The sequence below is a fragment of the Leptodactylus fuscus genome, chromosome 3 (assembly GCF_031893055.1).
Source record: "Leptodactylus fuscus isolate aLepFus1 chromosome 3, aLepFus1.hap2, whole genome shotgun sequence".
Classification (NCBI taxonomy): Eukaryota; Metazoa; Chordata; class Amphibia; order Anura; family Leptodactylidae; genus Leptodactylus; species Leptodactylus fuscus.
This window is the reverse complement of record NC_134267.1, coordinates 72,809,653-72,824,351: the sequence shown is the minus strand read 5'-3', so window position 1 is coordinate 72,824,351 and position 14,699 is coordinate 72,809,653. Positions and strand designations below refer to the sequence as shown.

General features: G+C 42.4%; 1 protein-coding gene across 2 annotated transcripts in view; it reads left to right on the top strand.

Annotated features, from left to right (window-relative positions):
- The window catches only part of PCNX2 (pecanex 2), a 383,347-nt gene extending 369,099 nt beyond the window's left edge, over positions 1 to 14,248 (top strand). For both annotated transcript variants that reach the window (XM_075267754.1, XM_075267755.1), the window contains 4 exons: positions 1,236 to 1,510; positions 4,595 to 4,785; positions 9,838 to 10,283; positions 14,129 to 14,248. In XM_075267754.1, coding sequence (XP_075123855.1) covers positions 1,236 to 1,510; positions 4,595 to 4,785; positions 9,838 to 10,283; positions 14,129 to 14,182 — 966 coding nt within the window. In that variant the 3' untranslated portion in view covers positions 14,183 to 14,248. The remainder of the gene's footprint in view (positions 1 to 1,235; positions 1,511 to 4,594; positions 4,786 to 9,837; positions 10,284 to 14,128) is intronic.
- Positions 14,249 to 14,699: the final 451 nt, after the last annotated feature.

Here is a 14,699-nt window from a genome sequence, read left to right as displayed (position 1 = left end):
GGACTGAGGGCCCTGCTCGCAAGAGCTTACAATCTATGAGGTAGAGGGGGTGACACAAGAGGTAGCAGGGGCGGCATTACTTATACAGGGGTCAGACACTTCTGTAATAGAGGTGACTGTCATTACACAAACATAAAACTTTATGAGCCGTCACCAGTCGTGTCCTGTAACATGTGGATGGAGCTTGGACCTATAAAGTTATCCTGAGATGACATCATATCATGTGGGGTAATGTGGGAGCAGGGACAGAGGACGGTTAAGGGTTTACGTTAGACATTGTGATAGGCTTGTCTGAAAAGATGAGTCTTTAGTTTGCGTTTGAAACTGTAGAAATTGGGAGTTAATCTGATTGTCCGGGGTAGAGCATTCCAGAGAAGTGGTGCAGCTCGGAAGAAGTCTTGTATACGAGCGTGGGAGGTTCTGATAATAGAGGATGTAAGTGTTAGGTCATTGAGTGAGCGGAGAGCACGGGTTGGGCGGTAGACAGAGATGAGGGAGGAAATGTAGGGAGGTGCGGCATTATGGAGAGCCTTGTGGATGAGAGTGATAACTTTATATTTTATTCTATATTGAATAGGCAGCCAATGTAGCGACTGGCACAGACCAGAGGCATCACTGTAGCGTCTAGCCTGATAGATGAGCCTGGCCGCTGCATTCAGAATAGATTGTAGAGGGGAGAGTTTAGTAACGGGAAGACCGATTAGTAAGGAGTTACAGTTTGGTTGGGATTAATCAGAATTAGAGATGAGCGAGTAGTATTCGATCGAGTAGGTATTCGATCAATACTATGGTATTCGAAATATTCGTACTCGATCGAATACTACTAGCTATTCGCAGTAAATATTCGATTCAGAACCAGCGTTGATTGGCTGAATGCTATACAGTGTATAGCATTTGGCAAATCAACGCTGGTTCTGCAGCAGCCTCATCCTTGCTAGTCGGAAGAGCTGGCAGCTTGCTGTTACGAGGGAGCTGACTTTTTCTCACAGGAATTAATTGACCAGTGTTGATTGGCCAGTGTACAGCATTCGGCCAATCAACGCTAGTTCTGCCGGAAGCTCGTCTGTGAGGAGGTAGAGTCTAAGATCGGACCACAGCAGTGGTCCATGCTCCACATATGTTTATTTATTACATTATATGTTATATTATGTACCATGAAATATGTATTTTAAGTATGATAAAGCCTTGTACTGGAAGCCTTAGCTGTTATGCATAATAAGATTATTTTGTTACAGGTAAATAAGGAATGTGTAAGAGGACTGTGGGCTGGACAGCAACAAGAACTGATTTTTCTCCGGAATCGGGATCATGAAAGAGGCAGCATTCAAAACAACAAACATGTTTTAAGAAATTTAATAAACTCCTCCTGTGACCAACCTCTGGGTTATCCCATTTATGTATCTCCACTAACTACATCTTACCTAGGGACACACAATCAACTAAAAAATTTATTGGATGGACCAGTTAATTTTGACATTATTACTTCATGGTTTCAAACAAAATGGCTTATGTAAGTACTGCAAATGTAACTTATAAGCAAAATTAAACATGATTAGCATAAGACATGAAGAAAAATACTTAAGGCTGAATTACACAACTAGATCTCAGCCTGCTGAAGGAACGATAAATAATAAACACATTGTTTGACACTCTTTTGCATTTGCCTATTTACACTTAGTTCACATCTGCACACAGTGAGCGCTCACAGATTCTGTTCCCCATTCCACTTTAAAAATGCAAGCAGGACTTTTCTCTTCCCATTTTTCTGGTGGAAATCCGGTAGACCCCAATTTAGTATATGGTGTCCGCGGGTTTCCACAGGTAACCGCTTTAAAAGCATATTGGGTTTCCATTTTTTGTGTCCCCAAGCAGACCTGAAGAATGGAAACCCAAGCACAGATGTGAACCTAGCCTTACACAGGCCAATGCAAACCTAATGGGGGAGGAATGATCTCTACTTCGATCGTTTCTCGCCAGTTAGCTATGGCAGCCCTGTCCTGATTAAGCCTAAGTGCCTCATATACTCACATTTCTGACTGATCTAAAGGCTTACATATCCAATTTTAATGGCTTAGTTGCATCCGTTCCATTCTGTTTTTCTGGTTTTCATGGCCTAGTGCAGTAATGGCGAACCTTTTTCAGACAGAGTGTCCAATCTGCAACCCAAAACCCACTAAGTTATCGTGAAGTGCCAACATGGCATTTTAACCTTAACCCCTGCTCGGTGTTTAACTATGGCGGCCGTTTGGGAGCTGGGCGGCCACCATAACCGCCTGGTGTCTGCTGTTTTATACCGCTGCTAATATCAGCGGTCGGTGCCCACACCGATGGTAGGCATTAACCCTTCTGGCGCCTTGGTGAAACAGTGGCTGAGGAGCCATTTTCCCGGCGGCGTGTGGGGGGCCGCCATTTTGCCGGTGATCACTGACGCCTGGAGCAAGCTCCAGGCCAATGTCATGTTGGCATGACAGCTGGGACCCTTGTGAAGGCTCCCAGACCTGTCTGCAATGATTTTCTTTTGCAGGCTACTCTATGCAGTCTGCAAAAGAGATGACTTTTTGCAATGCATTAGCATTATAATGCATTGCATTAGTGATCAGACCCCTGGGTTCACGACCCCTAGGGGGTCTAATAAATGCAAAAAACAAAAAAGTTTAAAAAAAATAAAAAGGAGTAAAAATTCAAATCACCCCCCTTTCCCTAGAACACATATAAAAGTACTTAAAAACTGTGAAACAACTACACATTAGGTATCCCTGTGTCCGAAATCGCCCACTCTGCAAATCTATAAATAAATTTTTCCCATATGGTAAACTCCATAATGGGAAAAAAAAAATGAAAAGTACCAAACCGCCGTTTTTTCAATGCCTCTGATAAAAATTTGAATAAAAAGTAATCAAAGCAAAAGCAATTCCGTAAAAACAAATACCGTAAAAAAATCGCACAAATGCACTTTTTCTTCAAATCCACCCCATTCTGAATTTTTTTCCAGCTTCCCAGTAGATTGTTCAGAATAATGAATGGCAGCATCATGAAGGAAAATTTGTCCCTCAAACATTAAAGGAATCCTATCATTAAAACGCAATTTTTGTGACTAACACGTAGGAATAGCCTTAAGAAAGGAAAATTCATCTCCTACTTTTAGATGTCTTCTCTGCGCCACCATTCAGTAGAAATCCCAGTTTTCGGCTGTATGCAAATGAGTTCTCTCGAGGCGTCCCCAATGCTGCGAGAGAACTCTCCAGCGCCACCTCATTCTTCTTCAGGAACAGCCTCTTCACATGTCTTCTTCCGGCGCTGGGTGTCAAACTTCTAGGCCTCGGGCAGAGCTGACTGCGCATGCTTAAAGGCCACAAGAAAATGGCCGCTTACTTACTGTGTAAGTAAGAGGTTACACACACACAATTATACTTTCCTAAAGTTCTATGAAGAGTCGCTGGGCGTCGTCTTCTTTTTGACTGCGGGAGCTGATGACTTACGTTATCATGCCTGCGCCAATGCAAAGGTTACACTCTGCAGTCAGTGTAGGCCGCGGCCATATGGACTGCGACCTACACTGACAGCTTTCAGCTGTATGTGCATTTACCTTTTGCACTTTGCTTGCCAGATTTGTAAAATGAAGTCAGGGATCAAGTTACACTAGGACAGATACATCTCAGCCCATCAAATTTACTATAACATTCACAAATAAATCACCATATGGAATAACAGAAAGTTCCATTGTCTAAGTAGAATCTCTGGAGGAAGGCCACGTGAAGTGGTCCCTGTGTTGGTAGTTGCTGGCCAGGGCACACTATTGTGAAGAATAAAGGGTCAGACAGGAAAGTAGTCAGGGTACTTGCCAAAGGTCAGTGAGGGCAGGGTTTGTGTGCGGTATAGGGCAGGTCAGAAAAAAGAGAAGGTGGTGAAATAGTTGGAAACAAGCTGAAGTCAGACATGGGAATCAGGTAGGATACAGAAGAGCAGGTAAAGGAGGAAGTCTTATAACAAGCCGGAAGGTTAATACACATGTAAAATGAGATCTAGGGAACCTTTGCTCAGACAAAGAGAATAGGGTGAAGCAGAAACATAATGGGAAAATCTTCCTTGGATCTGCTTGAAGGAAATTACTGATGCACACGCTGGCCCTTCAAACTGACAGGGCCAGTGCATGCATCCAATGGGATTAGCCTACAGAGTGGGAGGAGGCAGGAGACACATACTGGGATCAAGGTGAAGCTGCCGCACGCATGGGAGTGCATATAACAATGGAGAAGGAGGGGCAGTGGGGACCACCAGTAGGAACAGAACACTACAAACGGTGAAAAAATGGTGAAATATTCTTAGTTCTGGAATTAGTGTATGCAAATATTTCATGGAATTTACCTTTTAATATCTGTGATACTTTAGCTGTGTTCTCCTCGTGCAGTAGCTATGCTCTAGTTAATATTCTTGCCTCCATACAGCAAATAAAATTTTTTGCAGACACTGTCTCAGACTCCATATCTATAATTGTGTATAATATATAATTTTAAAACACTTGTGCTTTTTATGATGTCTTTATATATAGAAAGCTAATTCTATAATGACTAATTCTGTTACTTGTTTCATTTAGGATGAAAAAAAATTATGACAGAAGCAGTAATAATGGCAGCATTAACGAAGAAGCTGACTCTGAGAATGGTTTGTCATCCGTAACTATCAACTCAGATAGCAATACCAGTGAGAGCCTTGGAATTCCATCAAATGATTGTCATAAAGGCTCAGGAACTAAATCAGGGGAGAATAAAGTCCACCAAACCAAAGGTAGAAGTGTGTCCAAATGCTGTTCAAGTATACCTAAATAACACACAAACTTGAATATCTCTGTAACTTCATAAAAACATTGTATTCAGTTAAATAATCTAGTTTGTCTAATTAATTACTGTAGGCAAGTTTTGCTAAACCTCTCTCCTGGACATTAACAGACCAATTGTCTTTAAGGTAATCTTCAAGGTGATACACTGGTGCTAGCCTCACTCACTTTGCAATTGGCACCCACCTTTCTTACCCCAGTACCCTACATGTACTCAATCATAATGATAAATAATAATTAGAGATGAGCAAACGCCGTTCGATCAAATAGGTATTTGATCGAATATCAGTCCGTCGAGGTATTCGATTCCAATCGACTACCACGCGGCAAACGCAGTAAAAATTCGTATCCCCTCCCACCTTCCCTGGCGCATTTTTTGCACCAATAACTGTGCAAGGGAAGTGGGACAGGAACTACGACAACGTAGGCATTGAAAAAAATTGAACAAAACCCATTGGCTGTCGAAAACTTGTGCTAAGTGGGATACAAAGCAATTTAGTCAGTCCATTTACGCTCAATCCAGTTTTTAATGCTGTGCCCCTCAAAAGCTAAGACTTGCAAAGTGTGCAAACCGCACTAAATTTGTCATGTAACTGACATGTAAATGATGGGTCTATCCATTGGCTGTTCAGTTTGATGAAAGTCAGCTGGTCAGCACTGTCAGCTGACAGCCGGCTGTGCTTATCCGTGATGATGCCACCGACTGCGCTGAAGACCCTTTCCGATAGCACGCTGGCAGCAGGGCAGGAAAGGAGCTTCAAGGCGTATAGCGCAAGTTCCAGCCACAAATCCAACTTGTAGACCCACTAAGTGTAGGGCGCAGATGGATCGGAGAGGACAGGGCTGTACTCCAGGTACTCCCGCAACATGCGCTTATACTTGTCCCTCCTGGTGACACTAGGCCCCTCAGTGGTAGTAGTTTGGCCAGGGGGTGCCATTAATGTGTCCCAGACCTGCGAGAGTGTGTCCCTGATGGGTGTGGACCAGATGGCAGTTGTTAGCCTGTTGGAGGAATAAGTCTGCCAACATGGGCGAGTTTTGCGCGAGTGGCTAGTACACAGAAAATCTTTGGCCTTGCTGCCTCTGGACATGCCTCTGCCTCTAGTCACCTTTTTTGCTGCTGCACTTGCCTTCACATCTACACTGCTTTCCTCCCTAGACATCACCCCTGTCCATGCCTCTACCTCTAGCCACCTTTTTTCCTGCTTAACTTGCCTCCACGTCTATACTGCTTTCCTCGCTATACATCACCCCTGTCCATGTCTCGACGTCTACCAACTCCTCTTGCAATTGCTCACTTTCCTCTTACTGCAAACCACACATAACCACAGCTTGCCCTGATGGCAACCATGTCTCTTCATCATCACTGAGGCCGAGAAACGCCAGTTGCGGGTCCACAACCACAAAATTGGCAAGAAATGGCGGCGGAGGAGGAAGAGGATGGTGTGGTTTCAGCACTCCTGCCAGGAATATTGGGCAGGGAGACAAGGCAGGCCGCCACAGTTTGCGACCCGGTCCCAGCCTCAACTACATTCAGCCAGTGTGCTGTGAGATGTAGCATCCCTGGCCGCATGCACTTGTCCACGCGTCGGTGGTCAAGTGGAACTTTGTGCAAAGCACAGAACTTAGGGCCCGCCTGATGTTACGGGACACGTGCTGGTGCAAGGCTCAACTCACCCTAAGGGCAAAAAACACTGCTGGTGAATTTGGTTCAGTTCCAAAGGACTCTGTGTTTAGATTTGGCTCAGTCACAGCTCCAAAACATGCCTTGGAAGGCAAGGTTTCCTTTAGTGGCTCCATATCAGCAGGATGATGATGATGATGATGATGATGATGAAGCTTGGTTAAATCTGGAGTTGAAAGGGAAAGTGGTTTCTGATCTACATCTAAAGTACTGGATCATGTTTTTTGGACTATTAACACCTGATCAGAACCCTATAGAGGTAAGGTAGAGTTCAATATTAGAGGACCATTAGCGGCAGTAGTGGTTGCAGCCAATTCTCCACCTTTTGCGGTCCTCTAAATAAAAGTTACCCCCAGGACTTGATGCCAAAATGTTATCAATTTCCCAATCAAAATCAAGGTCAGTCCAATCCACTGCATCAATCCCACACAATGAGAGTGATGGTTTTGGAACCACTGTTTTAGGGGCTAACAATTTTAAAGGGGCTAACACTCTGCTGGTGCAAGGCTGAACTAAGTTAAAGGGCCTAAACCTCTGCTGGTAAGGGACTGAAGTCACCTTAAGGGTTTCAATCTCTGCTGGTAGCTCAGCTTAAGGGCCTCTAACTTAATTTGGAAGGGCTCACGTTAAGGGCCAGAAAAGTGAATTTTGGAAGGTCTTACTACATCACACTCACACACACAAACACACTCATCCACAATGACAGTTAAGGGTGGGTACTGTTGGATTTCCCATTGCCTATTCCATCTGTGGTTGTCATGGGCAACATGATTTAAAGGGGTGCTTGGTAATGTTTCTTTAGCTTAAAATTTGGGTTTCTGTCCATCCAATTGGAGAGGAAAGAAGGTTTCCAGGTATTTTTCCATTTTCATAGTGTTTTTTTTGTGTGTGGAAAGTGTGTAGTTGATAGGCTATGGGAAGAATATGCAAATCAGCTTCCATGCAAATCACTTCCATGATGTAATTAGGATGCCAGTGTCTCAAGTATGCACACCAATAGAGGGCACTGACTGAGAATGTGCAAGTCTATCTTCCATGATGTAATTAGGAAGACAAACTATCTTATAGAGGGCGCTCCCTTTAACATCATGCTGACCTTCTCAGAGGCCTTTGTTTGCAATGATGTTGGGATTATATCAGATACAGTCTTCTCAGCCAAGGACAGCTGTTTCAATGTATTTGCATCTCATCAGCTTGGCAGAGAGAGAACTGATCTGGCAGAGGTGAGAGACAGGGTTGAGGGGATATCGTCACTCCATAAGGAGAGAACCACCATTTAGGTGTGTGGAGTCCCAACATCATTGCAAACAAAGGCCTCTGAGAAGGTCAGCATGATGTTAAAGGAGAGAGTGCCCTCTATAGGTTTGTTTGGCTGAGACTCTGTCCTCCTAATTACATCATGGAAGATAGACTTGCACATTCTCAGTCAGCGCCCTCTATTGGTGTGCATACTTGAGGCACTGGCATCCTAATTACATCATGGAAGTCAGATTTGCATATTCTTCCCATGTTCCTTTGCACAGTGGAGCGCTCATGGCTTAATAAGACTCCACACACCTAAATGGTGGTTCTCTCCTTATGGAGTGATGATATCCCCTCAGTTGATAGGCTGTGATGTTGGGGTAAAACTGAGACTTGGGCTTGTTAGATGTCCCCAGACATGCTTCCCCTGCTGTCCCAGTTGCATTCCAGAGGTGTTGGCATCATTTCCTGAGGTGTCATAGTGGACTTGGTGACCCTCCTGAGTTGAATTGTGGGTTCCCCTGAAACAAAGCATTTTTCCTATAATGGGGTTCGATATTCATTCAAATAGTCGAATATTGAGCAGCTATTTGAAACGAATAATGAATATCGAATATTTTACTGTTAGCTCATCTCTATAAACCAGATAAGACCCCATTGAAATCAATTGAATTTTTAATGGATTTGTGATGGTTCTGTTAGTGCCTGTTGCTAAAGTCTTGAAATGGACAAAAGCAGCGGACACTACTGGTGACTGCACCAGTGGTAGTGTGAACAACCCCTTAGTAATTAGTAACTAACAAAAACTACAACTAAAATCATAAAGAACCACAATTTTAACTCAACTATAATCTGCGTCTAAAACCTTCTGAAATCTGGGAAACAAAAGGACTCATTTAAATACTTTCCATCAAGGCAAAAATCAGAACATATAGAGAAGACAAGTGAAATGTTTTATTCTGTATAGTATTATCATGCAATACTTTACCACAGTCTCAGCTTGCATAACCATACCTTTTATTTTCTGACTACAACTAAAAATTTGGTACAAATTGGATTGTCCTGCCTCCTGCTACTGCTTAATGCTACAGTCTTGTTTCATTTTTCTTGTGATGACACCCCTGAAAATAAATTAAAGGGGCGGTCTAGGATTAAATTTTTTTTCTAATTTAGACTGGGGAAGGTGACACCCCCGCCTCCCCCACTCCACACACAACATACTCACGCGCCCCAGGTGCCTTCCAGTCCTGCTGTTCTGCTGTTTCTTTCTGGGCCAATTAGCGGCCTAAGGAAAGGGACATGGGATGTCACAGCCAGCATGGACTTCTGGCAAAAGAAGACTGCAGAGCAGACTGCACTGGGAGGCACTGGAGCATCCAAGGATAGGTGAGAGTGTTTGGGGGTTTTTTGTTGTTTTTTCTCACCTTCCCAAACCTAATTTAAAAAAAAAATATTTTCATCTTTGACAACTTCTTTAAGCTAAAAACAGTTGTTATGAGCAGTAAAACTACTGTATTTTCAACTACTCCCTCCTTCCTCTTTGTTGGAGACTGTTGAAGACAAAGACAATATTTGATTCTTCCATTCTATATAATTGCATAATTGTAGAATGTTCCAATAACACTGCTTCTGAGTAGAATCTCATAAATATCTAATAGGTACACCGACTTCAGGTAATTAATCCCCAATACTGCATTCTCTGTACTCTTCAATGGAGAGGTCTCCATGCTTTCCTGTGGCTTTTTTTAATTAAAGTGTATGAAAAAGCCCACCAAGCAGCCACTTTGCCCCAAATAATATAAATCCTTTCTTCCTTGACACCTTAAATATATCTTTGTTCTTGTGCAAGAGATTGGTATGGGGGAAGTATTTATTTGCATTAAATATCTGCAATTTCTTCTTCTGTAGAAAGAGATTGTGTGTGTGTGTGTGTGTGTGTGTGTGTATAGCACCAAGTATCTGCTTATTAGCATAATCCTTCATTGATTTATATTAAATATTACATAAAACATATTCATATGAGTTTTCTCTTGAAATGTGAATAAAACATTGAATTTCATATCTTCTTTATTTTTAGAAAAAAGAAATTTTAGGAGTCAGTCAGCCTATACACATTCTTCATTAAACCAAATACATGCTCTTTCAAGTCTTTCTGGACCAAACATAGGAAAACGTCATCCTGTATCTACAGATGATTATAGAACAGAGGATGTCAAAAGATTATCTTCTAGCCATCATTGCATAACAAATTCCTCTTGTTGCCATTATCCTCCCATTGTTGTTTCTCCTGCTGTGGCTACAAGGAATAGTCATGAACAAGCAAACGTGCTTCATCAGTCTGGCCAAACGTCATCTACTAACTCTACTTTGAGTCTTCTGTTTGGAAAGAAAGGGTTTTCAAGTGCACTAGTTTTGTCTGGACTTTCAGGTGCTGATGGAGATAATACAGCAGACACACTGTCATCAAGTAGTGTTAATATAGTGGCATGTTCACATTATAAAGTGGCAAATCAATCTACAGAGGTGAGTTAAAAGTTTCAAAAGGTAACTCAATTAATGTCTTAATTATTCAAATCAGCATTGTTATTCTTGTGTATATTTGTTTATATTAGTTTTACCAGATCTACATAAGTACTATTTTTTTAGTTAGTCAGTGGCGTAAGTACCGCAGTAGAAGCCGTAGCCACTGCCACAGGGCCCACAATCAATTAAATTTTTTTTAATAGTCCATTACCTGCTGGAGTAAACCCAGAAGGTTACAAACCCTATTTACTTAAAGATTCCCGTTCTTGCTCACGGACGCCTTCAATTCCCTATATGCGCTCCAGGGGTCCCTGTGCATCTCATATCACATCGCTGGAGCAATCCTGGAAGGAAGCAGAGATGGCCATGAGCAGGAGCAGGGATCTGTAAGCAGGCCTGCGACAAGAGTATTTGTTGAGCGAACCCCAACAAACACTGCTATTATTATACTCTGGGGTCTCATCAGACTCCATAGTATAATGATCAGAGGCCCAAGGGAGGTGAGCTAACATAATAACAATGGTTACTCACCTCTCCGAGACTCCAGCTATGATCTCTCTGCTGTTGTCGGCCTCTGAAGTAACACCAGACGTCACATGGGTCATGGCTGGTGTTGCATTGCTTAATGACGCAGACATTATTGAAACTGACCGAAAACAGAAAGGAGTCAGGGCAGAGCCCAGGAGAGGTAAGTACCACTGTTTTTTATGTTTGACACCTACCCTGTGCTTCTAATCATTATACTCTGTGCAATGAAAAATTGGTACAAAATGGATTGTACAGTACTACCTACTCTATTGGTACTGCTTACTACTATAATAATAGTTTGTAGGTAGTGTACCCCAAAAATTTCGTCAGAACCTGAAATTTTTGCAATATTTAGAACAAACACTATTGTTACGATGTAACATAATACTGCATGTAGGGAATCTATGGGACATAATACTGTGTGGAGGGGCCACTGTGGGACATTATATTGTATGGCATCTGCTATGGAACATTATACTGTATGCAGGATCCTTTATGGGACATAATATTGTGTGGAGGGGCTATTATGGGACATAATACTGTGTGGAAGGGCCATTATGGGACATAATACTGTGTGGAAGGGCCACTATGGAACATTATACTGTCTGGAGGGTTCATTTTATGACATACTGTATGAAGGAGTAACTACAGTGTTGGCCATAAGTATTGGCACCCCTGCAATTCTGTCAGATAATACTCAGTTTCTTCCAGAAAATGATTGCAATCACAAATTCTTTGGTATAATTATCTTCATATAATTTGTCTTCAATGGAATACCACAAAAAGAATTGTCAAAAAACCAAATTGGATATAATTCCACACCAAACATAAAAAGGAGGTGGACAAAAGTATTGGCACTGTTTGAAAAATCATGTGATGCTTCTCTAATTTGTTATCTAGAATATGTATTGTGAACAGCGCCCAGCATGGAAACAATACTGGGCGATTTGTGTTTTGGTAAAAATCTTGTCTGCAGGACCCAAAGGGGGCATTCACACTATGTATACTGAAGCTTATTCTGAACGTAAAACATGTTCAGAATAAGCGGTGTATAAAGCAGCTCCATTCATTTCTATGGGAGCCGGCATACAAGCGCTCCCCATAGAAATGAATGGGCTGCTTCTTTTACTATGAGCAATCCCATTGAAGTGAATGGGAAGTGCCGGCGTGTATGGCAAGCTCTGCTCAGGCAATTACTTCTGTGGCACGTCACCTCAGTCACCAGCCGGAAGAGCTCCAGAGAGGATGCTGAGCCCAGGTCAGCCGAGTATAAGTATTTTATTATTTTTAGTCACCTCACCCTGGGCTGGCATCTATTGGAAAGGGGGCCGGCAATCACCAGGCCCTTTTCTATTAGCAGTATGTATAGTGGTCAGGAAAACCAGGCACTTTCCCAGGTAAGGCAGGTATTCATGCCGACCCTGCTAGTCAAGACTTAAATTCCAGGCATGTCTCACTTATCCCCACAATACAATAGTCCTCTTCCAATATTATCACTTCTAGTTCCTCAGTCTTGTTCCTCTGGCATTAGTATACATACATTTTATGTGTTTATCCTTATTGAACAGAGAGCAAAGGTTGGGTGATAGAGATGAGATGCAGCATTATGGAGAGCTTTATAATGCACTATAAAAAAAAAATTGGTAGTAAGTACACGTTAGACATTCACCAAGTAGGCATTCACCATGAAGCGTGTGATAAAAGCAATCCAAACTTTATTTTAGTCTTCAATACATGGTAAAAAAAAAAAGTGGGAAGAGGCACGCCTGACATGGATGGAGCAACAACCGTTTCGTGCAAATGCACTTTTTCAAGCTCGATCTACTAAAAAAAGTGCATTTACACGAAACAGTTGTTGCTCCATCCATGTCAGGCGTGCCTCTGTAGGAATCAGTAGCCCCTTCCAAACTTTTCTGTGAAATTGTCTTAACAGTGTTGTTTTGCTGCCACCTGCTGGTGTGAAGAATTATAGCCTGGAACTGTACTAATGTGAGAGACAATAATCTCCCTGGTTCTGCCTGCTTAATGGTTCAGTCCAAAGGAAGTGACGTGGAGCAGGAAGCTCAAAGCAACCAGTTTGGGCCCAGATTCTGTGCTGTGAGGACCTGTTAGGCCGGGTTCACACGGAGTATTCTGGCTCGTCATTTGGTATGTAGACGCTGCAGGAGGATTTGCGGGCCGTACATTGTTTTCAATGGGAGCACGTACCGTACATGCGGCGCTATTTTGCAGCCGTGATTTTGCGGGGGCCGCAAAATAGCGCCACGTGTACGGTACCGGCTCCCATTGAAAACAATGGGAGCGTATACGGCCCACAAATCCTCCCGCCACGTCTACGTACCAAATGACAAGCCAGAATACTCCATGTGAACCCGGCCTTAGAGGCCATTGCTGATTTAGGGCACAGTAGAAGGCCTGAAGCACTGCAGAGACTTACAGAAGAAAGCAGCAGTGTTACTGAGATTGTTCTATAGACTAAAGCCAGGTTGAGAGACTTTCTATGGACGGCTGAAACTCAACCAAAAGTTTGCATAGACTTTTTCCTTGAATTGCCTTACCATGATACCGGATTGCTGTGCGTGTTACACAGTGTGCTTTAGACTGCCATCACTGTGTCCAGACCTTCACCCAAGACAGAAGCAAGACAGAGTCTGCTGAGTTCCTGGACCCAGGCCTGCACCGAGGGAAAACCACAGAGAGCTAAGAGACTGCATACATCCGGTACCGTACAATTATCTCAGGGGCAGATAGGGCCAGTTTATATAGTGTGTTATTCTCATATTGTTATATATAACTTATTTGTTCCCCTTGTTATTTCATTCCCATAAGTAAACTCTGTTATATACCAGCTAGTGCTGCTAGTTGTGGATCCTCGTTACCCCGTCTTACATCTCCTCCCGCTTTTTTACCATATATTGAAGATTAAAATAAAGTTTGGATTGCTTTTATCACACGCTTCATGGTGAGTGCCCGGTTCTTACTACCATTTTTTGTTTGCAATGTTTCTAGATATACCTTTGAACTGCTGAGCACCACTGTACACTCAATATAATGTGTTTCCACTGTCCATTTGCCCAGTAAGACTATATCACTTGTTGGTTAATAACAGTAATGCCACCTTTGTCTATACTCTTTTTTTCGTTTATAGTGCACTATGACTGCTAATTTCATGAAGGTTAAAGAAATGTTGCGATGCCAGAAAGTACACTATGACTGCTAATTTTATATAAATTAAAGTATTACACTGAATAATAATAAAGACTTAAATATGTGTTTTAAATATCTATTTAACTATGACATGTTTCTATTTTTTTCAGAACGTTTACGGAGCTGTTGACATTGATGATCCTTCATTCGCAGGTCAAAAATAAGTTTGAGGATACTGAGGCTTCCTAAATTAAATAAAACATATTCTTAGGCTCTAAAAATGCACCACATTTACATGTTTACCTTCATCTATATCAGATTGATAACACTTTGATGAATATGTTAGGGTTAAGCCGGATACACACGATCCTGTGCTTAACCAGCTGCTTTTAATGAACGGCACAGGCAGCACACAGGGGAACAAACGGGTGTCATTCGTATGCCGCCTGTGCATCGGCCGTGCTTTCGCGGCCCCTTTCATTCAATGAATAGGAGTCTGGGAAGCAGGGCCGCAAAATCAGTCAGGAATAAGATCTTTTCCATATTTTGCGGACCGGACTGTAATTCACGGTCATGTGTATGGGCCCATAGAAATAACTGGGTCAATGTGCTATTGGAGAAAAACCCGGATAGCACACTGACCACTCACACGGCCGTGTGCAAAGGGACTAAAATTGAGGAAGTGACTTGGATGATAAGCACTGAAGTGTTTTTCATAATTTGATGTCCTTGACTTGCCAC